The sequence below is a fragment of the Gadus chalcogrammus genome, chromosome 13, assembly GCF_026213295.1.
Source record: "Gadus chalcogrammus isolate NIFS_2021 chromosome 13, NIFS_Gcha_1.0, whole genome shotgun sequence".
NCBI lineage: Eukaryota > Metazoa > Chordata > Actinopteri > Gadiformes > Gadidae > Gadus > Gadus chalcogrammus.
The window spans coordinates 10,496,130-10,521,548 of NC_079424.1; the positions used below are offsets into that span (position 1 = coordinate 10,496,130).

At 44.9% G+C, this 25,419-nt stretch overlaps 2 protein-coding genes across 5 annotated transcripts; one reads left to right on the forward strand and one right to left on the reverse strand.

Annotated features, from left to right (window-relative positions):
* Positions 1 to 24,721, forward strand: tacc1 (transforming, acidic coiled-coil containing protein 1). 3 transcript variants are annotated; one of them, XM_056605379.1, is made up of 13 exons: positions 1 to 380; positions 13,136 to 13,242; positions 16,457 to 18,074; positions 18,848 to 18,908; positions 19,658 to 19,847; positions 20,246 to 20,337; positions 20,592 to 20,726; positions 20,841 to 20,917; positions 21,071 to 21,114; positions 21,525 to 21,688; positions 21,784 to 21,890; positions 22,406 to 22,526; positions 22,698 to 24,721. In XM_056605379.1, exons 1-13 carry the CDS (start codon positions 307 to 309, stop codon positions 22,761 to 22,763), a joined length of 2,856 nt encoding a protein of 951 aa, XP_056461354.1. In that variant the 5' UTR covers positions 1 to 306; the 3' UTR covers positions 22,764 to 24,721. The 3 variants fall into 3 exon arrangements, with proteins under 3 accessions (XP_056461354.1, XP_056461352.1, XP_056461353.1); XM_056605377.1 differs by lacking the exon at positions 1 to 380 and adding an exon at positions 10,954 to 11,560; XM_056605378.1 differs by lacking the exon at positions 1 to 380 and adding an exon at positions 10,954 to 11,560 and having other exon boundaries at positions 20,273 to 20,337.
* Positions 470 to 7,484, reverse strand: aggf1 (angiogenic factor with G patch and FHA domains 1). Of its 2 annotated transcripts, none has more exons than XM_056605380.1 (16): positions 7,380 to 7,484; positions 7,224 to 7,294; positions 6,787 to 6,986; positions 6,577 to 6,676; positions 6,287 to 6,471; positions 5,904 to 6,035; positions 5,384 to 5,584; positions 4,103 to 4,586; positions 3,751 to 3,862; positions 3,120 to 3,171; positions 2,930 to 3,031; positions 2,656 to 2,821; positions 2,142 to 2,224; positions 1,913 to 2,040; positions 1,709 to 1,808; positions 470 to 1,568 (listed from the first exon to the last, which is right to left on the reverse strand). In XM_056605380.1, the coding sequence occupies exons 3-16, from the start codon at positions 6,976 to 6,978 to the stop codon at positions 1,314 to 1,316; spliced, it is 2,292 nt and encodes a 763-aa protein (XP_056461355.1). In that variant the 5' UTR covers positions 6,979 to 6,986; positions 7,224 to 7,294; positions 7,380 to 7,484; the 3' UTR covers positions 470 to 1,313. The 2 variants fall into 2 exon arrangements, with proteins under 2 accessions (XP_056461355.1, XP_056461356.1); XM_056605381.1 differs by lacking the exon at positions 4,103 to 4,586 and adding an exon at positions 4,947 to 5,016.
* Positions 24,722 to 25,419: the final 698 nt, after the last annotated feature.

A 25,419-nucleotide genomic window follows, 5' to 3' on the forward strand; every position in this document is an offset into this window, starting at 1 on the left:
TATACCTGTGGAAGGAGTGGTCCGGTGAGGTTAGGGAGGAGGGACTGACGAGCACGTCGGCGATAAAGATAAGAAAATAAAAGTGGGAGTGTACCTAAGGAAGGTGCGAAACAAGCAGGCAGGCACAGCGAGAGAGACTTATGTCAAAGACCTGTGAAACGCCAGATCAGCTGCGATCAGCTGTAGAGCGACGGCACTGGGAGTGGAATGACATTCTAACAGAGGCATAGCTAGTGGTGGGGACTACCGCTGACACATACGCTTAGTTGGAGGAGAGGGTCCCCTGGGTGGAACACAGAGTGGACCATGGGTAACTCTTCAAGTCAGCAGAAGAAGAGCAGCGGGCTGACCAACTCCAGACCCATCGCCAGTATTAACATGTAAGTTCAAATGCGGTTTTTAATCAGTTGATCAATGTAGAGCTTATCATTCCACCATTAATGTTATTCATTTCCCTAAGTCTTTCCATTTGCTTTGAATGATTTTCACATCTGGCTGCCCTCAGATTCATTTCAGTGTTCTCTGCCGTTGTGTAGTTTGCACCCACATGCAAATATTCACAGACCCTCAATGAACTCACTGATAAGGGTCACAACTTACACAGGTCTGACATGTTACTGTATAGTTAAGATTGGTTATTGTACTACATTGACTTATTGGTTCAGATTTGGAAATAATCTTCATAAAAAGGACTCCAGTGACATTTGTAGTTTTTTTTTTTTATAGATTTACTGCTTAGCAACCCAAAACAGTTTTGCAACCGGCTTCCTAATCAGATTCTGAGGTCATTGAGAAATACATCCCCTCTATGTCAACAAGTGCTTCATGCCATTCCTGTCTTCTGAGAGAAAGACCCGTGGAAGTTCTGCCCTCTGTGGGCTTGGCTTCACAAACACACTACAGCTATCCACACATTATAGCTGAATGCAACAGAAACCTTTATTGAGGTTGTGACATCAGTTAAATTAATCCTTCAACCATAGTTCTGGTCTGAAAATGTATATATGGACATTTAGAATCGGCAGTGAGAAAATAGCACAATGATCATACATTTCACGATAAAAAAATAACTGAACACACTCAGTTAAAAAAATACAGGACAAGCACTAAGGACACTAACAGTTGCCCAAGACAGCTGCAGAGACCGTATGCAAAGTAAACAGAGTGGCAGCAGGTTTGTTAGGTTACCAGGAAATAGTCGTTTTACAAGCCATTGCCGTACTCATAAAATCAGATGGAACGCGCTCCTCTCGTTCCAACTCAATGTCATTTATTTGGCGCTTGAGGGATTCATTTGCGTTGTCTATCACAGCTTATCCGCTCCCCTGCGTTGGGGGGCCGTCTTCAGGTTGTGGGTCCGTGGTGGCTGGGTCTTCTGCTTTGAGCCAGGCTTTGGGGGACCTCTCCTTGGCCACCGGCGGCCCCGGTTGGCAGGTGTCAGCGAACCTCTCGCGGGCTTTCTGCCAGTTACTGCTGGACCTGGATGGGGCGAGGAGTGCGGCGTCTTCCGCGGAAACGACGGCACCAGCTCCCAGACCCGACTTTGACTTCCTGACCTTGAGCTGGATCTTGTGTGGCGGTAAAGAATTGGGAAGAAAACAAAAAGGAAGAGGAAGTGAACCAATTTCCTCTGAGACGCACAATAGAAAAAAACAACAACAACTTTCATTTGAAAAAGACCCGCCCTGCTCTTTTCTAAGAGTCTTACCGGATCTTTCATTCCCTTCCCTTGCTTGCCCAGTCCATCTCCACGCTTCCAGCCCATCTTCTCCAACATCTTCCGGCCTTTATTGACATCACTGATTTCCCTTTAAAAGCCAAATGTTTACAAAAAACAGAATGATTGAATTCCCATTGCCTCAGGTTTTGGGCCACAGATACAGATGAAGTCATAAAAGAGAAGCTTGCGTACACGTGGACCGAGGCCGGCGCGTCGTCCCTCTGGAAGGTGCCGTCGCTGCCCACCGTCTGCCTGCGGCTCTCGGCCCGGTCCTGGTACCGGGGGTTCTTCAGGGCCTTGGCCTCCTCAAACTCACTGCTCTGTATACAGGAGAGACCACGGTGCACAGTGGTGAATGGATTGTCGATGGCGCGACAGTAAGGCTATGTCAACGTGGCATTTGCTGTAGGATTGCACTGACCTTGAGGCCATATTTAGCCTTCATTTGCCGCAACTCCTTCTGTCGCAGGACTTCCTTCTCCTCTTTGATTGGGCCGATGGGAACTTTGGAACGCAAAACACGCATCCGAGCCAAAATGACTCTTTAGTTAATTCGCCTACCTCAAATCAGTGCAGATAATCAGTACACAGTCTTCACATTAAACATGACACTGACTGTAAACTAACACATACTCTGTAACTACAACTAAACAAAAAACAACTTAAACTCATCTGTCATCATCTGCATACATCTAACGGACAAAGTGACTTTATATCACACTAAAGAGCAGGTAGGGGTTATGCATTTTGCTCAAGGATGCCTTCCGGAAGCCTGCAGACATTGGGGATTGAACCTAGTACATTTCCAGTGGGATCCAGACATCCCCTTCATTATCATATTACCCTTTGTTTTACTGAAAGGAGCTATGGATGTAGAGCAGTGTGGAGGAGCAGGAGATACGACGAGAGCTGCAGCCCTGATGCTGGTGTCTTACCTGGCGTCACCGCCCTCTTGTGCTTGCTGAGGTGGGCCATCACCTGGCCAGGCTCACAGCCGTCGCAGGTGTCAGTCCCAGAGTGGATGTGGAAGGACAGCACCGTCTCCCCCATCTTCACCTCGTCCCCGTGCGTCAGCGCACAGGGCTCGCACTTTATCTTTGGCTGGGATTTATTTAGGCAAAAGGTTAGTGCAAAGACCCATGGCATTATTTATATGCATTTGTATAATGTGGAACATGGATCAACAGCAGGGCTTTCTTGTGGACTGACCTGCAGGATTCGGTTCCCGTTGAGCACGGTTCCGTTCTGGCTGCCCTGGTCCACCAGCATGTAGCATTGTTGGTCTTGGTCAAAGTAGACCACAGCGTGGCACTGGAACCACAGAAGTAAAACAGCCACATTACCACCAGGCAGATTACACACCCCACACTTCAGAGGAAGGTTGAACTGTGTAGGATACCTTGCTGACTCCCATCTCGGCTATTCGTATCGCATGGTCCATATCCTTCTCTCTGCAACGGAAAATGAATATTTGCATTAAGGGGCGAGGTCTTGATTGACATCCTGATGACCATTCTTATTGAATCATGGATTAAGGTTGTGTATGTTGCCCTTCTGTCTGGAACTGGATTGCCCTGTATTGGTAGCAAAGCCAGCCTGTAGCTCACAAGCACAGCCCCAGTCTCGAACTAGTCTGGAACCAGCCAGACCCTGGCAGCTATGCTCCAAACAAGATAACTTGCATGATCAGCAAACCCCAGCGAGTGATGAAGATATCACGAATTTCTGAAGTGCCGCTTTGGACAATGGATTTATCAATATAATATTTATTCTGCTCTGGAATTTGTTTTATCTGAACGCATGACGTTTATACATTAATGAGAACGTTCACTTTGAGTAGTGGTAATGTTTGCTTATGGTGTTTACTTTGCAAATATGTCACACAGGATTGATGCTCATCAAATCAGCTGCAGAATAAGGTTGACTGACTGTGGCCCTCACAAACACTGAGGTCGTCAAGACTTTCTAGACCTAAAGAGCTAAGAGAATATGGGCTGGCTGTGTGAGACTACTGTATTGCGGTCACCCACCTGCCGATGGTGGCTTGGGCGTCTGCTGTGATGATGAAGAGCGTGCCCACCTGGAGCACCGGGGACCTCACCACAGTCACCCTCACACAAGGTGGCCAGATGTCTGTTTTTGCTAAAGGGGCACAAAACAAGATCATGATCAACACCTGGAACGTTTACTCTTCAGATGGTTGTGCATATCAAGAGGGATGCTAACGGAGTAAGCGCTTATTCCCTGTTTACATCAAGAAAGAGAAACGTTAATAAAATAACTGTTAAACTAATAACCACGTTCAACAGAGCTGATATTGTGTATGAGTGTGTGTATGGTCTGTTAAACGCCCTGATCTGATCTTCAGCCCCAATCTCTCACCTTCTTGGCCCTCGGCCTCCATGTCCGACTCGGCCTCGCCCCCCGCGGGGGAGGACGATGACGACGGGGAGGGGCTAGTCTCCCTCTCTCCCTCCGTCTCGGTGAGCTCGCCCTCTTCAGGCTCGCTGTCTCCGTCCGAGTCGTCGCTGTCCGAGCCTCGGCTCTTCTTGCTCTTCTTGCTCTTCTTACTCTTCTTGCTCTTCTTTTTGCTCGCCTTGTGTTTCTCCGACTTGGACTTCTTCCTCTTCTTCCGGGCGCTGCCCTCGTCGTCCGAGCGGGAGCGGGAGCCGCTCTTCTGCTTCTTCCTCTTCGCGGCGGGCCTCTTCCTCTCCTGCCGGGACCTCGAGGAGTCTTTCCGGCGCGGGGATATGTCGGGGCTGGAAGACTGCGGCCGTGGTTTCCGTGGGGCGGCGCTCCGCTTGGTCGGCCGCCGCTCCACCCACTCGTCTTCCTCCTCTAGCTTGATGCCCTCGTACGACGGCTCCTGCCCCCACACAGCCACCAACACCCCCGAGGTTACCATCTCCGTTAAGCCGCCACGGACGGGGGACGACAAGCTGGCTTCTCTAATGCGTCTCTACGAAACGTCTGCCTCTCAATGGTCTCAGTGGTCAAACGAAGCGTGTCGTGGTCCACCGTTGTGTAAAATAAATTCCCCGAGATTTGTGATCGATTGTTATTGCGTAACAATATGTTGAAATCATTTGTAATGTGTAATAATGTAGTAACTGACTTCTGTGGTTGTTGATGTTTTTACCAGGTGCACAATGTAGTGTAGTGTGACACTACCGTTTAAACCTATTATTCTCTAACACATTCTTTGATTATTAAATTGAATGTGTACCTTTGTATGATGCAGTGTTCCCGTAAGAAGAAATCTTCATATTAGCCAATGAGCTAGTCAACTCTTGCACCTGGGTGAAGAGGAATAGTGGTTTAGCTATTAAGCAGTTTCCAACCCAAACTCTGAGTCTATAGGACCCAAGCTTGATCATTTGAAGACTGAGACCAAAAAAAGAAGGACCACATGCCCCTTAATAAAAAAAAGAACTTTGAAACAAAAGCCAGCTGTCGTCCAATTTTGCAGAACAAAAAAACAAGAATACAGAGAAACATACAACACAATTGTTAATGTTGGATTTTAAGCCAGTGATTCAGAACTGTTAAAAGACAGATGTGTGCCTTTTTGAAAAGTAGTGCACACCCCTGAACCGTTATTGACCCACCAGGCTCTGATGCTGTTGTATAAGTAAGCATTATGTCCCCCCTTTGTCTGCATACCTTGTGATTCGGCTGAGAGGCTTTCTTGGTGCCCTTCTTGGACGTCTTCCCTTTCCTCTCTGCAGCCTTATGGTCTTGGCCTGGCTCTGCATCAGTGTGTGCAGGCAACACCTCTATCTTCGAATGGAACTGGTAGCGCCCACTCTCTGCGTCGTAGCAGTAGTAGATGCCCGTGTTGTTATCGTAGTACAGCTGACTAGCCTGAGGGAGAGAAAATATTGGCCTAGTTTACATTGTAGTGAAAACATATTTTAGATGCTTGCTATGGAACAGGCACCTAAAAAAATCAGCAGAAATACAAATCACTCTCAATAACTATTTATTTTTATATTTGTATTTTATAACTATTAGTACTGTCATACACACTAAGTGCACCCCTTCTGAGAGGCATGAAACTTTGGAATGTATGGGATGCAAAATCATAAGATACCAGTGAGCGTTGCATAAAAGCCAAGGATTTTCAGCCATCTACTCAAGAAAGTCTCAAATGTAGAACAATAATACTGAATGTGTAACCAACCGAGTCGTAGTAGAACTTCGTGCTGTGGTCGTAGTACATGCCGGTGGTCTCGTCAAACACGAAGCCCGTCTGGGTCATGGCCTGCTCAGCAGTAGCCCTCAGCATGTCTGCTATGGAGCCCTCCTCGCCATCCTGAGAAGGAAGGAATAAAAGCAGTTTTAGGGAATAACGGCAACCCTTCAAATAATTATGATACGGATATTCACTGTTTGTGATGCAGCTTCCGTAATCATCTAGCTATGTGATTTGAATGTGCAACAGCTATTTCAAAGGGTGGGTTCTGTATTAAAGTGTCTCCTAAAATACTTGTACTGTATTTTATTGTATATAATAATAATTTCATAAATATATTACGATCAAACGCCTTGTCTAAAACAACCTACCTCTGTCTTTGGTGCGGTGTGAGTGTCTGGCTGAACAGTCACTTCTGGGACAGCCTCGGAGGCAGCTGGAACCACTGGGGCCTCGTTGGCCTCAGGCGGGTCCTGTCCCACTGTGGCCGTAGGACCCTGAACAACAGTAGCCTCTGTGTTCTCATAGCTGTTCCCATAGTAGTAATTGTAATAATCTGTAAAGATGAATTCCAAGACAAATTAGTATTGTCAAGATTCCGTCCGTTAGTTCAATGCTACTAATTATGATGACCACAACAAACAAAGAATCACATACACACCTGTTTCAGACCAGGTGTACTCTTCTGTCTGAGTTTCACAGTCTATTCTGTCTTTGTCTTTCTTCTTTCTCTGGTGAATCTCTGCGCTCAGCTGGTCAACCTATTAATAAAGAAGACCAGGATGCAAAACATTCTTGCGTCAGGAAATTACATTCACTGTGATGATCACCTTAACTGACCATTAATCGTTTCCTACGTTATGCGCTCTACCTGTTTCCTCAGGTCTTCGTTGTAGTTGTCTGTGTTTTTCTGCAGTCTTTCAGAGTGACTCAGTTGTTTTTGTAACTTTGCCAACTCAGCTCTGCAATCGTGAAGTTCTTGCTTTAGGAATTCTACTTTCAGTTGAAGCTCAGCAACACCTGACTCGTTGTCTCTTTCCACGTTGTTTTCGGGGGTCTCCATTATTACGACTAGGACAGATTATGGACACACATGGCAAATTGTGAGCCTTTCTCCATTGTAAGCTTTCAGAACCAGCACAACAGGCCAAAACTTTTATTACAAAGACAAAGAGGGGGAAAATTCAAATCAAGCAATCAATTCAAGCAGATAATACATCTGAACTATATACGATTATACTAAAATACAAGACAGCTCATGTTATTACAACCGCTGCTCCTGGTATGGGTCTGTAACGATGGTCTTACCATTGATTACCTCCACTCCGTTTTACTCTGCTCATCAGTAAATCTTCATTCAGCCCCCGTTGAAAATGAACCTGCAAGTTGAAAATAAACATCGTGTAACCATCTTGCACGTTCGATACATCCTGGTACAAGTTTTGAGGATAATTAGACAGTTACACTTATAACAGGTGATTTTTTTACAGTCCGTCGTTTTCATGACCGCCATTTTCTGGCTAACTACGTCATTAAGTTAGTTCTTCTTCCTCCCGGGTATAGTTGTGTAGATTCAGTCATTACTGCCTCCCAGTGGCAGATTCTCTATCCTGCGTCTCCTACTCTGAATATTTATTTGAGCTAAATTCCAATACACATAAATGGACATTTATGTATATTTTCACAGTTAATACTACAAAACTACTCTGCGAAGGTGCAAAGTGTGTCTTTAAATGTAAGTACATACAGGTATTTAGCCAATGTGTACCTTTGTATGATGCAGTGTTCCCATAAGAAGAAATCTTCATATTAGCCAATGAGCTAGTCAACTCTTGCACCTGGGTGAAGAGGAATAGTGGTTTAGCTATTAAGCAGTTTCCAACCCAACTCTGAGTCTATAAAATATAGGCTTTCAAAAAGTTTCTATTGTAATTAATGATTTGCAACTTTATGTAGCCTACATGTAAGGACAAAAAAGAGTCTGCATGCTATATCATTGTTACATAGCTTACTCCATGTCGTTTTCTACGCCATAGAATAATGAACTAGAAGCTACAATACTATTTCTACAGTGCTGTCCCTACTGGCCTGAAGGCCCTTTGGTAATATCCTCACAACTTCCTCCAATTGATTGTCTGCCAAGGTTATGGCCATATCTGTTAGTTATTCTTTTTTAATTATTTTATAGCATTTTTCTGTTGAGCCTTTCTTATTCATATCCTTCCAATGTGATTGGGGCTAGTTTTCCTTGAAAACGTTGGTTATGTAAAATAACACAATGTAATACATTCTGATACCACTAGATAGAGCCGGCAACCCTTCCAACTCATCCATAACTATTAACACTCACAGCCACAGCATTCAACCTTTCAAACAATGTTCAGAGAGGGGTGGCCAGTTGATTCAGTAAGACAAATCTCATGTCTTTGCCTATTTCTGGCAATACTAAAATAGCTGTTATTTAACCATTCAGCCGGAGTGTTGTCAAGTATTTTATTCTCTAACACAGTTACTCAGGTGGATATGCTATGCTGTTGATTTATTGCCATCAGCACATTTGTTGTCTTAACATTTACGTTTCAATCCAATGAGCTGTGCTGTTAATGGCTATTATTTCAGAGCTGCTGTGCTAAATAAATCTATTTAGAGTAAGTATAACACCGTGTCACCATTGTGTCAGTTGAAATCTAAGCTGCCAAGAAATATAGGTGCTCACGTAATGTGTAGGCCGCTATAAACCTGTGAAGCTAAACTAAGAAAAGTGATTGTTTTCCCTCTTTTTTTTGTCAGGTTCCAGTTTCTTCTTCCTGGTGAATTTTCTGTTCTGTTTCTGTTATCTAACATCTATCAGCTTCCCCTTCTGTTTGAAATTCGAGCTCTCCATGTTTAGTTCTGGTTTGGTCACACAATGGAACGGCAAACGCAAATGTACTGCTGGGGTGTTGGTGATAAGAAAGGGAAGAGGTGCTCTCTCCTGTATGGAGAGACACACACACACACACACACACACACACACACACACACACACTAGCATACAATGACCCCAGAGACACATGCATATGCTATTAATCACACCTGCTGCATTGTACCACGCACCCTAAATGTAGTGACTACTGCCTGCTTCATGTTTATACTGAGCAGCAAAAGGTCAATACCAGAGCCCCATAAGTCGGTTGGCGGATTTATCAGAGATACATCGGTATCGGCGTATGTGTTGGCTGATATGAAAACTTTAGAAATGTTGTCGATTTCTGAATGTAATTACCTCTTATAAATCCTCTACTCTGGTGGTTGAACCTCTAGTCTAAACGCTTTGACTGAGCACATCCATGTTAAACTGATAACACTAACAGTTTGACATCATGTTCTGTGTGAAAGTTAGAAGCCCCTCCCAATACAGGTATTGGTTCCTTTAGCTCTGGGTATTAATACGATGTTGCTGTGACCCAAGGAGGTGCTCAACCCCCAGGATATCAAGATATATATATATTTAGAATATAAGTAGATATGTGAGTCCTTTGCTCCCTCATATTGGTATCGGCATCTCCCCCAAAAATCCAGTATCGGTCGGGCTTTAGAAACATTTCCCATTTGAAAGTCTGAGTGTTGTGTTGCTATGATGCTCGTTATGTTATATTGCTGCCAATGACCGCCTAGACTCCTGGCTGACAGTAGTAATGCAGACTCCTACTAACAGTGACCCCATTGAAACAAGGCCCACAGTCTTATTAAAGGGAATCCATTGAGCTATCTTTCACTTAGAACACAGACTCTTTGCTAATTCAGCGTTTCTAGCGATTAGCATAATTTGTTTAGTTGGTGTAGTATTTGGCTATTCCCTAAACAAAGAGACTCAGATTGAGCATGTCGGCATAGGTGAAAGTAATTTCCACCCTTCGGTTGCTTGTGACTACTGTGGTACTGTGGCTGGGTTTTCTCTGACACTCTGAAAAATTGTTGAAACCGGGCGTTGCAACGTCTCATATCGCTGAAACATCTGCAAATAAGACAGTAAACACAGGGGGTAGATCCAGGGAGCCCCCTCATCTTTTATTACATCTAAACTACGAGCAGCCCAATATATCAGTGGTAAAGGCCCCAAGCTCCACCAAAACCCACACGGCACATGACAAGAGAGGGCCTCCGCCCTCATCTTCTGCTCCATGATGTGGAACATCTGAGCCAGACTGGAGCCCACGTGTCTCCCTGCAAACAATATAAAATAACCCACATGCTGCTATGTGTTATTATGTGCTAATGTAGCATGATGAATCATGTAGGGTAGGCGAAGGTTTGGTCATGTGCTACAGAGGCGTAATGGAAGAGCCTTGCTGTCTTGGTAATTATGGAATGTCTTATTGGTCATGGGGGGGAGGCTAATTCTGGTAGGACGAGAGCTCTGTCCATATGAATGTCTTTTATTTGGATATATAATTTGGACTTCCTTGACTTCCCATTCAGTTCCTGTTCATCTTTAGAGGCTTCACTATAACGTTAGTGTGAGTCTTTAAGTGGCATGTAGTGTTTTTGATCGATTGTCTCTCATTTACCATGGATGTTGACTCATAGCAGATACTTCACGTCAGGTGGCTTTTTTGGTGGCTATGCCACAGAACCAGTTCCCCAGGTCTGATATGCATGCCACTGAACCAGCAGCGAGAGCAACACAGTTAACAGTTAAACAGCCTGGGGGTTGGGGTTGGGGGGGAGAGAGTGTTAAGATCCGGCCCCACATTCCTAACCGCTCTCGGGGTAGTAAAAACCTGGAGCTCCCCCAGTAAAGCCTCCCTCCTCCCTCAACCCTCCACCCTCCTTCGTCCCTCCACTGTTTGTTTTCTCCCTCTCTCCCTTCCTCGCTTGCTTCAGATTGCAAGAGCCTCCACGGCTGGAACATACCATTCCTCAAACCACAGTGGGGGGAATCTAGCGGGGCTCATTCCAGGCTGAGGCACAGCCTCTCAAGAGACACAGGCTTTCTGCCTCCCCCGTGGTCTCCCTCACAGTGGACCAGTCCGGGGAGTTTAGCAGGAGGGGCTGGGAGATGCTCAGAGAGAGAGAAAGAGTTGTGCTTTTGGAAGCCAGCTGATCAGTGCTGTGGTTTTCTGCCACAGAGGCAGCGAGAGAGAGGAAACGTGACCAGAAAAGAAAGGAGGTCCTTCAGAGAGAGAGCGAGAGAGAGAGAGAGAGAAAGAGAGAGAGAAAGCAGTCAAAGTCTTTGTCATTTCAAGAAGGCATCCATAACCTGAAGACGAGAAGAAAAACATATTTTAGGAGGGAAATGCTGTCTGAGAGCCAAGAGGAGGCAGCGCTGTGAGAGAAGCTCGCTGTGGAGGATGTGAAGAACCTTAACATGCTGGCCGTTTCGAGGGGGGAAGGAAGTACACAGGAAAACAACACGCCAGGGCTGTGAACCAATCAGGCGTGATTCACACGAACCGACGACGAGGAGTAGAGCGCGAGGACAGAAGAGAAGACATGTCCTGGCTGTCCCCGGTGTCCTGGGCCAAGTGGACGTGGACGGCGGTGCGCGGTGGAGAAGGAGAAGATGGGGAAGGAGAGGAGGGAAGAGGAGAGGAAGGAGAGTACGAAGGAGAGTTTAGGCGGAGAGCAGAGGAGGAGGAGGAGGAGAGATCTCAAGGCAGCAGGCGAGTGTTTTGGCAGCATTTTTGGCCTCAAGGATTAAAAACAGAGGGGCTTTCACTCTCTGGAGGAGTGTGTGAGTGTGTGAGTGTGTGTGTGTGTGTGTGTGTGTGTTTCTTTGGGTTGTATTGTTTTGTTGTCTTATGAGTGAGTGTTTTTTCCTTTTCACCTGTGGAGTTGGGCAAACAATAATGTAGAGCTGGATTGAATTTATGTGTTGTTATTGTGCCTTTCTTTTTGCTTTGACGTCTAGACGACATCTGCCTCTTGTGGAGGGACATAAGTCATTTCAAATTCATGGCAAAAACCCATTCCCCCAGTGCCTTTTGAAGTATAGCATGCATTTGCAGTTCTAAAGCTATTTTATGGTGCTGGATGTGATGTACTTCTCTGTTTGCGCTCCGTCAGTTGATCTTTAGTCTACAGCGTGAGAGGGCGCTTTCCTGTTACTCTTTTACATTTGGAGGGACACTCTTGTTTACACTACAACTGCACTTTAACACCTTGGGCAGATACAAATGAGCATGGACACACACGCACACATACACACACACACACACACACACACACACACACACACACACACACACACACACACACACACACACACACACACACACACACAGACACACACACACACACAGAGACTATGAACAATGGTTAGCAAACACACAGGCTTTCATCCCTCTGTGTTCTTGGTGACTGTGTGATGTCTTTGTTTGGCTCATCATAAGTCATTTTTCACAAATGACGATGCTTACTGAACATGATAGTGGGGACTGACACTGGCGGTGAATCAATGTTTCAGCGATTTGCACCTAAAAGAAATTCCTATTCATCTCCTAGCTATCTCAGGTCACAGGTTCCTATCAAACTATGACTGCAGTAGACGTTAATAAACGTTATAATGTAAACGGTGGCGTGATAAAAACAATGCAGCCTTCTTTTAAAAAACAAGGTGTAATGATTAACCGCCCACTTTGGTCAACAGATTGGGGTTATCACCGTTGAGAATAGATAACCAGCTCAGATCCAACGGTGTATCTCTTACTACGTTTCTTTATCATTTGTTGCCTTTTCTCTGTTCCTCTTTTACACGTACACAGATGTTGTCAAACTCATCTGATGCTGACCTATTTGACAAGCAGACAGGCATGTATGTCTTGGCTTATCAGTAACAGCAAACCAAGTCTGTTGTGTACCTCTGATCGTAGAGGGTTGTACTGATTAAAACAATTGAATATACAATTCTGGATTAAATAATGAAATAGGTGTATCGTTCCCCCTAAAGTGATTCCCTTTTCATGGCAATATCCAGTTTACTGTTCCTGCTCTTGTGGTTTAGTTTAACACCATATGTTCTTGATAATGTTTATGGTTCATTCTGGTAATGTAAGTTACTGTTGATTTAACTTGGAAATACTAAACCCAGGGATCCCTTTCTATTTCCTCTCTTTCTTTCTTTCTTTCTTTCTTTCTTTCTTTCTTTCTTTCTTTCTTTCTTTCTGAAACATACTCTCTTTATCATTCTTTCTCCCCCCTCTCTCTCGTTTCTCTCTGGCTGCCCGTGGCGACAACAGCTCTGACTCAGAGGGCCATTTTGAGACCCCGGAAGCAGCCACTCCAGTCCATGCACCCCCCTCACCAAGAGAGCTGGAGAACAACAACACGCATGCAGACAACACAGGTGGGAGCCCCGCAGGAACACGTGATGGACGCACACGCACGCATGCAGGCAGGCGGACGCACACGCAAACACTAATCAGTAGCTCACTCAGATCAATCATACAAGTACGCACACAGAAACAGACACACAATAAAATGTACTCAAGTAAAGAGATATGCAAAAACAGGTGGACAGGTAGTTCAGAGAGACAGGTACTCAAAAGGAAGGAAAGATACACTGGCAGGAAATCCAACAGATGGGCAGAAAAACGTTGAGAGAAAGAATTGTCAGCAGCCCTGAATGCACACAATTCTTGAAGATCACTTCTTGTTGCCACGGCAACAAGGATCTCAGTGGTAGCCCTGGGCACGGCCTTGGACAGCCACGTTGGTTCACGTGTGTGTGCATGTGGCAGAGAGCCCGACCGAGAGACAACGGGGCTGCGCTACAAAGCACTCCTTAAAGAGAAAAGGTAAACACTGCCTTTGCCCTGGAGCCAGGCACCAAATCTCTTTCCGCTCCCCGGGGCACAGTTCTGTGTGTGAACCGGCGCTGTAGTCCTACCCAGGCGGGAGTGGGAGTTTGCATGTGATCCACTCTATTATTATTATTATTATGTAAATTCCAGGCATTATGTGTGCCTTGTTTGAGACATCTCAACAGTGCTACTAGATTGCACAAATAGGTCCAGATTATATGAATAGCTCATTATTCACCATCACAGATATCTTAGACACAAAGACATTGTAGTCCGTCATCATATGAACCAATGGTAACAATGGCACGAGAAAATAAGGCCTGCTCGACAAGTGTCCCTCGAACCCATTCTGAGTGGTTAGTCCTCAGGTTGTGATGATGTAATCATGAGGGTCATTATGTAATCTAAAAACATTGGAGGAGAGGGGCCAACGGGCTTCTGTGGTAGTGGTAGGCCCCCTCCCCCTCCAGTGTTTCAGATCAGATCGACCCCGTTACACTGGGAGGCAGAGCCAAAGGGATCCTGTGGTAGTATTGTCCTTTGCCCTGGAATTCCACAGGTCAGACATAAGCTGTGACCTTGTATTGTTCCGTCTAACTGAGTGCGCTTCAGGGGGTCCCCCACTCCAAAGTCCCCTCTCTTACTGCCTTCAGTTTCTAGAACACAGCCAGGGTTGGAGAGGTGAATTGAGAAACATATATGTGGCCATGTGAGTGAGTGAGAGAGACGGTGGATTTCTACTGTCCGCTGGCGCAGAAGAGTAAGAAGGATCCTGAGATGTAAACATGTGGTTCATGGAGCTGAGGAGCGCTGTGTGTGTGTGTGTGTGTGTGTGTGTGTGTGTGTGTGTGTGTGTGTGTGTGTGTGTGTGTGTGTGTGTGTGTGTGTGTGTGTGTGTGTGTGTGTGTGTGTGTGTGTGTGTGTGTGTGTGTGTGTGTGTGTGTGTGTGCCGTTACAGGGAGAACAGGGTAACTGTCGCCCATCTCCAGAAGTCTCTCTAACGTAAACACACCGTTGCTGGCCAGCTCGTCTCATGACTAAACTGAAAGGCGCGCTCCAGAACAGACAACCTGTAAATGTGGTTTAGATAGCTCAGCGCTGTCTCAGTGTTTTACCTGAAAGGCTCCACACCCACACCCACATCAGCAGTGTGCTTGTAATCACTACCCCCCCCCCGGGAAGCAATGGTTACAGTTTGAATACCTACAAAGTATCCATCCATTTGCAAGAGACATGCATTAATGATTAGTCTTGAGATGTGGTTAATTTACACACAGTCTCATGGGACAGTGTGGTTGTAGTGAATATGATGGGACGGTAAAATGTTCAATTGATTTAGAGATAATCAAATTTGAATGACAAAGTGGTCAGATAATTGACCAAAGATTAGTTTTCATGAAAGTAATTCTACAAATAGATTTAGCCTCAGATATGTCATTTACTTTTCCCATGCCGTCCCACTCATTTTCTCTCCTTCTCTACATCTCTCGTGCACGCACACCCAGGACTCGTTTTATCACTTCTTACACATTCACAGACAAAGCAGAGGAAGACATCGTTGGTCAAAGAAAAGCACCCTATATTGTGAAACAGGCTTATAACAAAGCCAGTTTTTCTTTGAACAGTTCTCTGTATATAGGCATGTTTGAGCACATCTAAATTCTCTACATCAAATCTGTGCTTTGTCATTAACACGATGTGCCGCATTGATGTGGATATAAATAAGCCAGGCAGTCTTTCGTCTCCTAGCAACATAATATCGCATGAAAGTGGTGAGAATGACAGACGTGGTGGAATATGCTGTCATCTCTGTGGCCCTCTCCTGGTGTTATTTACTACAGTCTGTCTGCTGTTCTGCTGCTCATCACACAAAAATATACATTTCCTTTTAATAACTGTACAGTGCGGTTATCATACTGTCCTCCACTACCATTATCTCCAATCAAGATTATATTTAATGTAAAACATCGCCATGGTGACATCAGAAATGTTCGTTATTACACGCCACCTCGGTGGCTGCCCGACTCCACATAAGGGACTTTTCTTGGGCTCATCTAAACAAAGGACGCAGGGTGGTGGTGTTAAATCCGGTTTATTATACGTTTTAATACCGATGGCTAGGGCGCTCCACTGCCATGCAGGAGCTCTCTCTCCGAGTGTGTGGGGTGACGGCTGGTCTAACCTGTGCACACTGATTACTCAATGGGCAACAGGTGTGCAGCCTCACCCAGCCCCAGAGTCCAATCAGACACCGCCAGGTGAGGCTGCTTCAACGAGGGCTGAACGGTTTGGGGAAATAATCGAATTGCGATTCTTTTGACCAATATTGCGATTTAATGTGCGATTTTTTAAAATTATTAAGTTCCTTATGTTGGGTATTATTCACCAAAAAATAAATAAATCATTCTTTAGCATGACCAACACAACATTGGAAGCAGTCAACTTAAAAACTGCTCTTTCCTTTAGGCCACGCCGATGTGTTGAGATTCATTTATATTATAAACTTTCCAGTCAGTAACGGTAACAAATCACTTTCTTTTCTTTTTTTTAATCGCAGCCTTTGCGATTTGCATACCGCGTTCTATAACATCGCGATTTTGATTTGAATTCGATTAATCGTTCAGCCCTAAATGTTTAGATTTGATTGTCCAGACCCCACAAACAGCAGATTCTTAAAGGCACAAAATTACTTTTGGTGTCCAATGGTTTACTTCTTCTGTGCTGACTGGTGTTTGTCTCTTCTCCGGTCCTTTCCAGATTGGGAACCGGAAGAACACCTGGTAGTTACCGTACCTGCGGGTGTAGAGGACCCATTACTCGGGGTCATGGGTCAAGACGAGCCTGCGGCTGCACTGGTTGCCTCGCTGGACATCAAAATCCAAACCCAGAAGGAGGAAGAACCAGAGGAGAGAACCCCCCATACCTCGGCCTCCTCCGCGAGAGCCCCAGACACACTTCCCACCGAGGAAAAGCCGGAAATATTAGATGAACCAAGCACAACTCAAACTGTATTACCGCCCCGAGAGCCAACGCCACCTCCTCCACCAGCTCAAGCTCCGCCTCCACCACCAGCTCCAGCTCCAGTTCAAGCTCCGGCTCCAGCTCCAGTCCCAGTATTCGCTGCCCCAGTCCAAGCTCCTGCTCCAGCCCCAGTATTTGATGCCCCAGCTCCAGCTCTAGCCCCAGTATTTGATGCCCCAGCCCCAGCTCCTGCCCCAGCCCCAGTATTTGATGCCCCAGCCCTGGCTCCTGCCCCAGCCCCAGTATTTGATGCCCCAGCCCCAGCTCCTGCTCCTGCCCCAGCCCCAGTATTTGATGCCCCAGCCCGTGCTCCTGCTCTTGCCCCAGCCCCAGTATTTGATGCCCCAGCCCTGGCTCCAGATATGAACACAGAGCCGGAGGAGGCCTCCACCGAGGCCAGTGGGCCTCCAGGCAGCACGCATCCAGACCCGCCTGCGGAGACCCTCCCCGCCGCTGACCCTGAAACCCAGCTCAAAGGCCCCCTCAGCCACACGGAGCCCCCCCCGATCACACCGGCCCCCAAGCCCAAGCTCACGCCCCTGAAGATGAACGCAGCGCGGGATGAGACCCCCCACGAGGACGAGCAGGCGGAGCTTCAGCCTCCCCAGGCCAACTACAAGTTCGACCCGGATCAGCTGGACGACAGCTTTAACCCCTTCATGAGCGGCGGATCCAAGATCCAGAACACGCCCCCGCCCTGCGACCCCGCGTTCCGGCCCAGACTAGAGCCCATCGGCTCCGCGTCCGAGCCCGTGGTCAAAGAAGCGGAAATGCCGCCGGAGATGCCGGTGGAGGCCAAGGCTGTGAAAATGGAGTTTGGTCTGGACGAGGGGGAAGTCACGAAGCCGCCCCCCAAGAGGCTAGGCGGGAGGAAGACAGCCACTAAAGTCCCCGGTAAGAAAGTAAGACCCAAGGTAGCGGGAGGTTCCGGCAAACCGGCCCCAGAACCCACAGTATCCGACGAGGTTCCCAAGCCGGCCCCTGAGCCGGCAGCAGCGGCTGCATCCGTCACGGCGTCGGACCCCGGGAGCCTGGACGACGTTCCCATTCCCAAGTCGAAGAACACCTTTGACCCAAGCCAGTGGGACGACCCCGACTTCAATCCATTCGGGAGCAACAGCGCAGTGGGCAGCTCCCCCACGCCTCCCAAGTCCTCCTATCAATTCGATCCGGACAATTTTGACGATTCTGTGGACCCCTTCAAGCCCTCCAAGGGACTGAGCAACGAGGAGCCCACCGTGGGGGCCCCTCCGCCCGAGAGCAAAGTCACCGAAGTGGCCAAGGAGAAAGCGACGCCTCAGCCAGAGAAGAAAGTCAGACAACTCCCCAAGAAAAACAAGGAGCGGTCAGTCACGTAAGTTTGTGCCGTCCCTTGATTTAAATGCCCCATAGAAGCACGGTGTGCTGAGCTAGCCATACTGTATGGAGAGCTGAAACCTAACTGCTCAACCACAAATAACAAAGCCTCTGGCCTACTTTTGAGACCCTGCACCAGAAAACAATCCTTGGAAGCATGCCAAACAGTTAGTGCATGTTATTCCGAGTGTTTATATGTTTACATATTTCTAAATATATATAGACTGTTAATTGTCCACAGCGCCGATGGTACATCTATTCTCAGCTTACACGGGCCTGTTCAAGGCGAGACATTCCCACGATTCTAATTTTAAGTATCTTAACACGCCGCGTCACTCACTGGCCCTCGTTTCTCTCCTCTCCGTCCTTTCTTTTTCCTCCCGTCACTCTCTCCCATCACTTTCTGCATCCCTCTATCCTTCATTATTTTCTTCATCCTGCCTCTATCCACCTGCTTTGGTTCTCCTCCTCCTCCTCCTCCTCCTCCTCCTCCTCCTCCTCCTCCTCCTCCTCCTCCTCCTCCTCCTCCTCCTCCTCCTCCTCCTCCTCCTCCTCCACTCTGCTGTCCTCAGGACCTCTGAGCGGGCCAAGCTTTTCTGTTTTCCGTTGTAAGTAGCCTTTCAACGCCTTCTGCACTCTGTCATTCTCTCTCACTGGCTGTCTGCGCTCTCTCACACCTGCTCCCATGCATCTGTATTTCAATTTGATATTGTTTAGTGGAAACACTTGACAAGTTAGTTATACTTTTGTTCTTGTGCTGCCTTTTTATAGGAACGCCTGCAAGACCAAGAACATTGAGAATCAAACCTCGGTCCCTGATGTTTGCAGTCAGGTAAAGTGTGTTTGTGTATGTGTCGTGTCAGTGTGTGTGTGTAAGTGTGTGTGTGTGTGTGGGAGGAAAGAATGCCGCTGAGTAATAAAAAGTGTTCAAGTCCAACTGCAGTAAGGTGGACTTTCAGCTGAACACAAACGCACACGCACCACGCAGGCACCCAACCAAACAGACTGCGCAGGCACCCACCCAAATACACCACGCAGGCAACCAACCAAACACGCACGCAGCTGAGATAAGCATCCGTGTGTCCAGCTCTGCAGTGTTCTTGGTTTCAATGCAGACTCACTTTGACTCAGCTCCCGTTAGGGAGAGGGTACCTCCCACCCCTAATCACACAAGGTTGTGTTTGCATTATGGTTGAAATGGTTTAGCATTGGTTTACAGAGAGCGTATTAGGTTCTACATATCCAGGTAGTAAAGTAAGAAGTTTAGGTATAAGTAGCTGGTTCAGTCTAGGAATTAGGTTAGAGAGTTGGCTAGGTTTAGGTATTGGGTTGTAGATATTTAGGTATACTTGGTAGGAAGTTTAGGTATTAGAATATCTAGATGGATGAGTTTAAGTATTGGGTCAGGGAGGTGGTTTAGGTATTAGTTTAGCGTGGTGGTTATGTTTAGGTATTAGGTTAGAGAGGTGGTGTGGGTATTAGTTAAGTTAGGATACTTGTTTTGCTAGTAACATATGTTTACATTGGAAAGGTACCTGATGTGGTTGAGTGGACCGTTGACGTCTTCGAATGTGTCTGCAGGAGGAGGATGAGGTTATTGTTGTGGCTCCAGACATGACTCACAGAGTCCATCACGCCACGGATGAGGAGAAGCTAGCTTCCACCGCCATCATGGGTCAGACGGCAGACCTACAGGAGGACAAGGCGGACACACAATGCAGTAAAGGACTGGTCACCACTCAGCCCAGCAGTGACATCACCATCACCAATGGTATTTACAGTATGGCTCTGCTGTGGTCCGTCAGATCATGGTCGAACGATTCGATGGTACGCACAGGAATGAGGCGTGCTGCTGGGATTTTAGTTAAGGTTGAACTGACGCTTATATAATCGGAATCTGATACTGATGTACCAACACGCATCCATGAATCACAGTCTCATTCAGTCTAATTCTTGAGGCTATAGGCGGTGTACTGGCAGAGGGAATAAACCAAGTAAATGTTGTGTGGGATAAGAGTTGTTTTTGAAATTGTATAAAGCTCAGGGAATTGGTGCCATGCAACAAGCTTGTACTTTTGATATTTTTTAACATTAGTATTTATGGTATCCAATGAAATGGCATTCAAAAGGATATATTCAAAAAATAATGTAAGAAATGTCTACCCTTAGCTTCATACCCACTTGGCTTGTCTGTAGGGCCCAAGATGACAACATCAGACATCCTGGAGGATGATGACCCCTGCAGTCTGAAACGCCAAATAGTAGGTTCCATAACTATGTCATGTACTGCCTCATTAACACACATTTAAAAAAAATGGATATAAAAAATATCCTTTGACATATCATTTAGCTATATTTCAATATTATGTCAATATATTTAGATATTTTTTTTACACATCTACATATATAAGAAAAAATCTTTTCTCTACTGATTTTTCTCTACTTTTCTCTACTACTCTGTTAACACCAAGTCCCTTGTTTTAACGGTTTACCTCTTGTCAACTCTGATGTTCAGAGCAAGGAGCTCCCTGTGAAGCAGCTCCCCAAGGTCCCGTCCAGCGAGGACCAGGACACCCTGATCTTCACCCAGGACGGCCTGCCTCTCAGTGAGATGGACAAGGCTGCCGTGCTCACCCTCATCAGGGAGGAGGTGGGTCATCATCTCACACACACACACACACGCACATGCACAAGCACAAACACACACGCCTTCTCCAAGCAGTTGATGCCTAATAAGCTAACCTTTTCTTTTGTCCTGGATCAGATCATCACTAAGGAGATGGAGGCCAACGACTGGAAACGGAGGTACGAGGAGAGCAGAGAAGAGGTGATGGAGATGAGGTAAGGATCTCTCACATTCAGTTCAATTCATGGCTCTAGGGTTTGTTTTTTAAAAAATAATGTTTGAAAATATTTACTATTTATATATGCATGTAATTTAAAACAAATAACATATTGAAGACTGTACTATATGGGGATATGTTTTCTTTACAGGAAAATAGTTGCAGAATATGAGAGAGCTGTTGCACAGATGATTGGTGAGTAATGTCGCCCCCTGGTGGAATATTTCCTTTTATAGCATATTTTTCAATGTTGACAATCATCCATGTGACGTACTGTATCCTTTTCTATCTGTTACCTATCTCATTAGGTTAGGTTAGGTGATCAAATCCAAGCACACTTGACCAGTATAACAATTTAAGTCTTCACAGATGCTAAAAGAAATTCTATCCACACGTGTAAAAATGTAATTTGATGCAGATCTATGACATAGATCTTTAATTTGTCATTTAATATCATGTTCTTCACTCTTTCAATATTCCATATATGTGACGCTTGTCCCACTGTTTTGCGATTAGCCGTCGCACTAAACACAGTATCTCAGTAGTCATGCTCATTAACAATCAGGGATTTCTCACCGGTTGTGATTGTGCTTGGTCGCCACCAGAGGATGAACAGCAGCAGAAGTCCCTGTCTGGCAACAAGACGGTCAGGCAGCTGACCATGGAGAGGGACCAGGCCATGGCCGACCTCAACTCTGTGGAGCGCTCCCTCTCCGACCTCTTCAGGAGGTACGAGAACCTCAAGACGGTCCTGGAGGGATTCAAGAAGGTCAGTCCAAGTTTAAGTCAGGCCGTCGTCGACGAACTAGCACCAGCCGTCATCCTTCCACCGAGAGCTAAGGGACCCGTTTCTCTGCTCCCTAGAACGAGGAGGTGCTGAAGAAATGTGCGCAGGAGTACCTGATGAGGGTCAAGCAGGAGGAGCAGCGGTACCACACACTCAAGATCCACGCCGAGGAGAAACTCGACAAGTAAGAGAGATTTAGACCGGAAGATCTCCCCGGTTACACCATATCCTGTCGGTGATTAGTTTGAACAGATTGACTAAAACTGATCTTTAAACATCTGCTAACATATTAGGAGATGCTTTTCATTGAAAGCAAAGTACATTGGATATAGGTAGCTTAAGAGCAGGTATGGGGTCGGGCGTCTTGCTATAAGGTAGGTAGCAGACGTTGGGGATCGAACCCAGAATCACGACATATTAAATAATTCACTATCCTTCTCCCACACTACCCTATGCCCTATCTTGGTCCTTAAATCTAGATAGGGCTAAGAAAATTGATAATGTAATGAGGGAAAAAGTTTTTGAATGATTCCTCAGAAAAAACAACTTTTGATGATTCATCATTTTAAATATTTTTGGAAGAAATGAACATGCAATTTCTCCACTTTTTACGATGGTGTCGTCTGTACCATTTATTTGAAGTCATGTCCCACGTATGGCCACAAGTGTCCCATCTTCTTTGCCCTGTGTTCTCCGCAGGGCCAGCGAGGAGATAGCCCAGGTGAGGACCAAGGCTGCCTCTGAGGGCGTGGCCCTGGGAGCCAGCCTGAGAAAGGAGCAGATGAAGGTGGACTCCCTGGAGAGAGCTGTCCAGCAAAAGGTAGTAGAACTCCCCGGCGAAAAGAACACATCTGCTGGCCTTTAATTACAGTCTGGCACGGTTTGAAAGCCTCTCTCTATCTTTCCACATTTTTTCCTATCCACATGTTCCACTCAACAATTCCTTTTGAAGTCTTCATATGTGGATAACCCTCTCCCCCGTCTCCCACAGAATCAGGAGATTGAAGAATTGACCAAAATCTGTGATGAACTGATTGCCAAACTGGGAACAGACTGAAGGGCATTGGATCAAGCCAGGATCCCCAGACCATTTTCTCTTCCACCTGGCATGTAAATAGTACACAAGCACGCATTGGCACAAAATATTTTCCGTTTGGAGAAAGAAATTGTATACCTTTTTTTTTTTGCTTCAATAAATACGAGATGGCAATATCAAAGCTGAAGATACACATTTTCTGTCAGCGTTTACAAAGGCAAATGGTGTCATATCATTGTCTTTATCATAGACATATATTTTTTAATAAGTACTATTGAGACACGTGTTGTTTACTTACTCCACGTTTTGTGTGAGACCTATAGGTCTATAACATAGATGGGGTCAGGCTAACAGAGATCTAGTGTTCTGGCATCTTCTGGCAGGACGAAAAGCAGAAAAATACATGGACAACTTCCATGTGGCCATGCAATCATTTCTATTCAAGAATACTTTTGATGTTCAAATCCTAAATTATCAATACACAATACACTCTGTTTAATCACATCCCATTTTAACTTAATCCTCCTTAATCAAGCAGGAGGAATGAGGATTAAATGTGTCTTTTAGATGCAATCCGTTTTTTGGCAGAATAAACTCTTATTGACCCCCTTCTTAGGCCAGTCTAAAGGCTAAATGTGGACAAAATTACAGAAAGAAAACCCACACACGCCCACTGAGCAATTGGATCCCATTTTATACTACATGTATCATTAAAAATAACATTTAAATGTATGTGGGAGAGATGTGTGCAATATGTCTTCATAAGTCGACAAAAATAATAAGTATGTCATACTGGGAGGCAGCCTAGACTGATTAACTTATTTTTGGTCTATAGTGTAATTTGTAAAGTTGATGATATCATATTTCACAGGGAAGGATTAGCTAGTATAAAGTATATATAAACCGACCACAGTATGTTATGCTTGTACACTTTTTTTCATCTTGAATTATTGTTTTTTGACTTCCTTTCTAAGTGCAAATATGCAAGTGCTATTTATGTCTTGGCACATAGTATTATTTGTGCTACTATTTGTATTGTATCAAAAGTGAAATTCTCCACAATCAAGTAAATAATTTGCCTTTTGGATTCTACCTGACAATTCTGCATTGCTAGATACATACAAACATACATGATATGGCCCTACATTTGTATAAATATTTTAATTGTTTAATGGAGCACCTAAAAAGACATACCTACACAGATCATCAGTTATATTGTTGCATATTCATTTTGCATGATTTGAAGTGTATTTAGGTATAAAAGAAACATGTCTTTTATAAACCAGCAACCTTTTTGAGATAAAAACTCTATATTGTCTAAAATGAAGGTATTTTTTTTCTTTTTCTGTAAAACTAACTGTTGCTAATGTGCCTTTTGTTTTGTTTTTGTTTTCTGTGAAGAAAACTTGTGCCAATCTCTTTGCCAACTTTGGTTCTGAATCTGATGCCAACGTTCCACTCACAAACTATCCAGCACAAAGTAGAGAGTTGTTAGGACATTGAATAACTGCACTTTTAGATTTCAAAGCAGGGTTATACTGGTTCATCAAAAGACCATGTGAATATATATTTTTTCAGATTCCACCAAGTTATGTCCTGGTCTAATCTCAATGTTACAGCACAAGGGTTGGGTCAATTAAGGAACTGTTTATAACTTAAATTAAGGTGTGTTCATGGATCAAAACAATCAACTGCCAAATGCTGTTGCAAAATCACATTGGTTTCAATATGCGTGTTATCCTATCGTGTCAGCTTTGCATTTGTTTAAAGGTGCTTTTGAAATGGGAAAAAAACATTGTGACAGTACAATTTGTGTATATTTTATACTAAAATGATATGCATTTTTGTCTTTAATGTTTATAAAATGCCAGAAGTGAATACGCCAGATTGTATGTTAACCGTTTATATTTTGTGCATAAAGCATTCCTAAATAAATGTTGAAGGTATAAATGCTGCTTGCCAGTTTGATTGAATGGTACAACTTGTATTTCTGCATCGCTACAGTGTGTGTGTGTGTGTGTGTGTGTGTGTGTGTGTGTGTGTGTGTGTGTGTGTGTATATATATATGTATATATATATATATATATATATATATATATATATATATAATATATATATATATATATATATATATATATATATGTATATATGTATATATGTATATATATATATATATATATAGCATTAATTTAGATTCATCCTGATCGGTGAGGCTTTTCATTGCAACAGACAAAAAGTCCATCGGGTCTATATCTTATGACCACTAGGTGGGGTAATAGGATTCCATTGCATGCCAGTCAAAGTGGGAAAGTACCGTGTCAGACCCACAAAATAGTTCTTGATTTGCAGCGTGATTTAGCACATCATGGTTTTGTATTAAATCATAAAGTTACGTTAATCCACATTGCTGCCAATACTTTTGGGTATGCAGTTCTGACAAGAAGTCTTATGGCATCTTGACATTTTTTCTTCATTCAAGTAACCTGATTGAAAAAATCTCATTCGCTTCGATCGATCGTTTTAATCAATTGTCTGATTAATTCATTTGAAAGTTAAGAGCTGCAGTACGTGTAGACGATCACGCACCCTACCATTGTGAAGGTCTACTCACAGTATGCTTACGGTTTTTTCCATCGCCTGCCAAGTCGTTGTTTTCGTAACCCCTCTTCCGTCGACG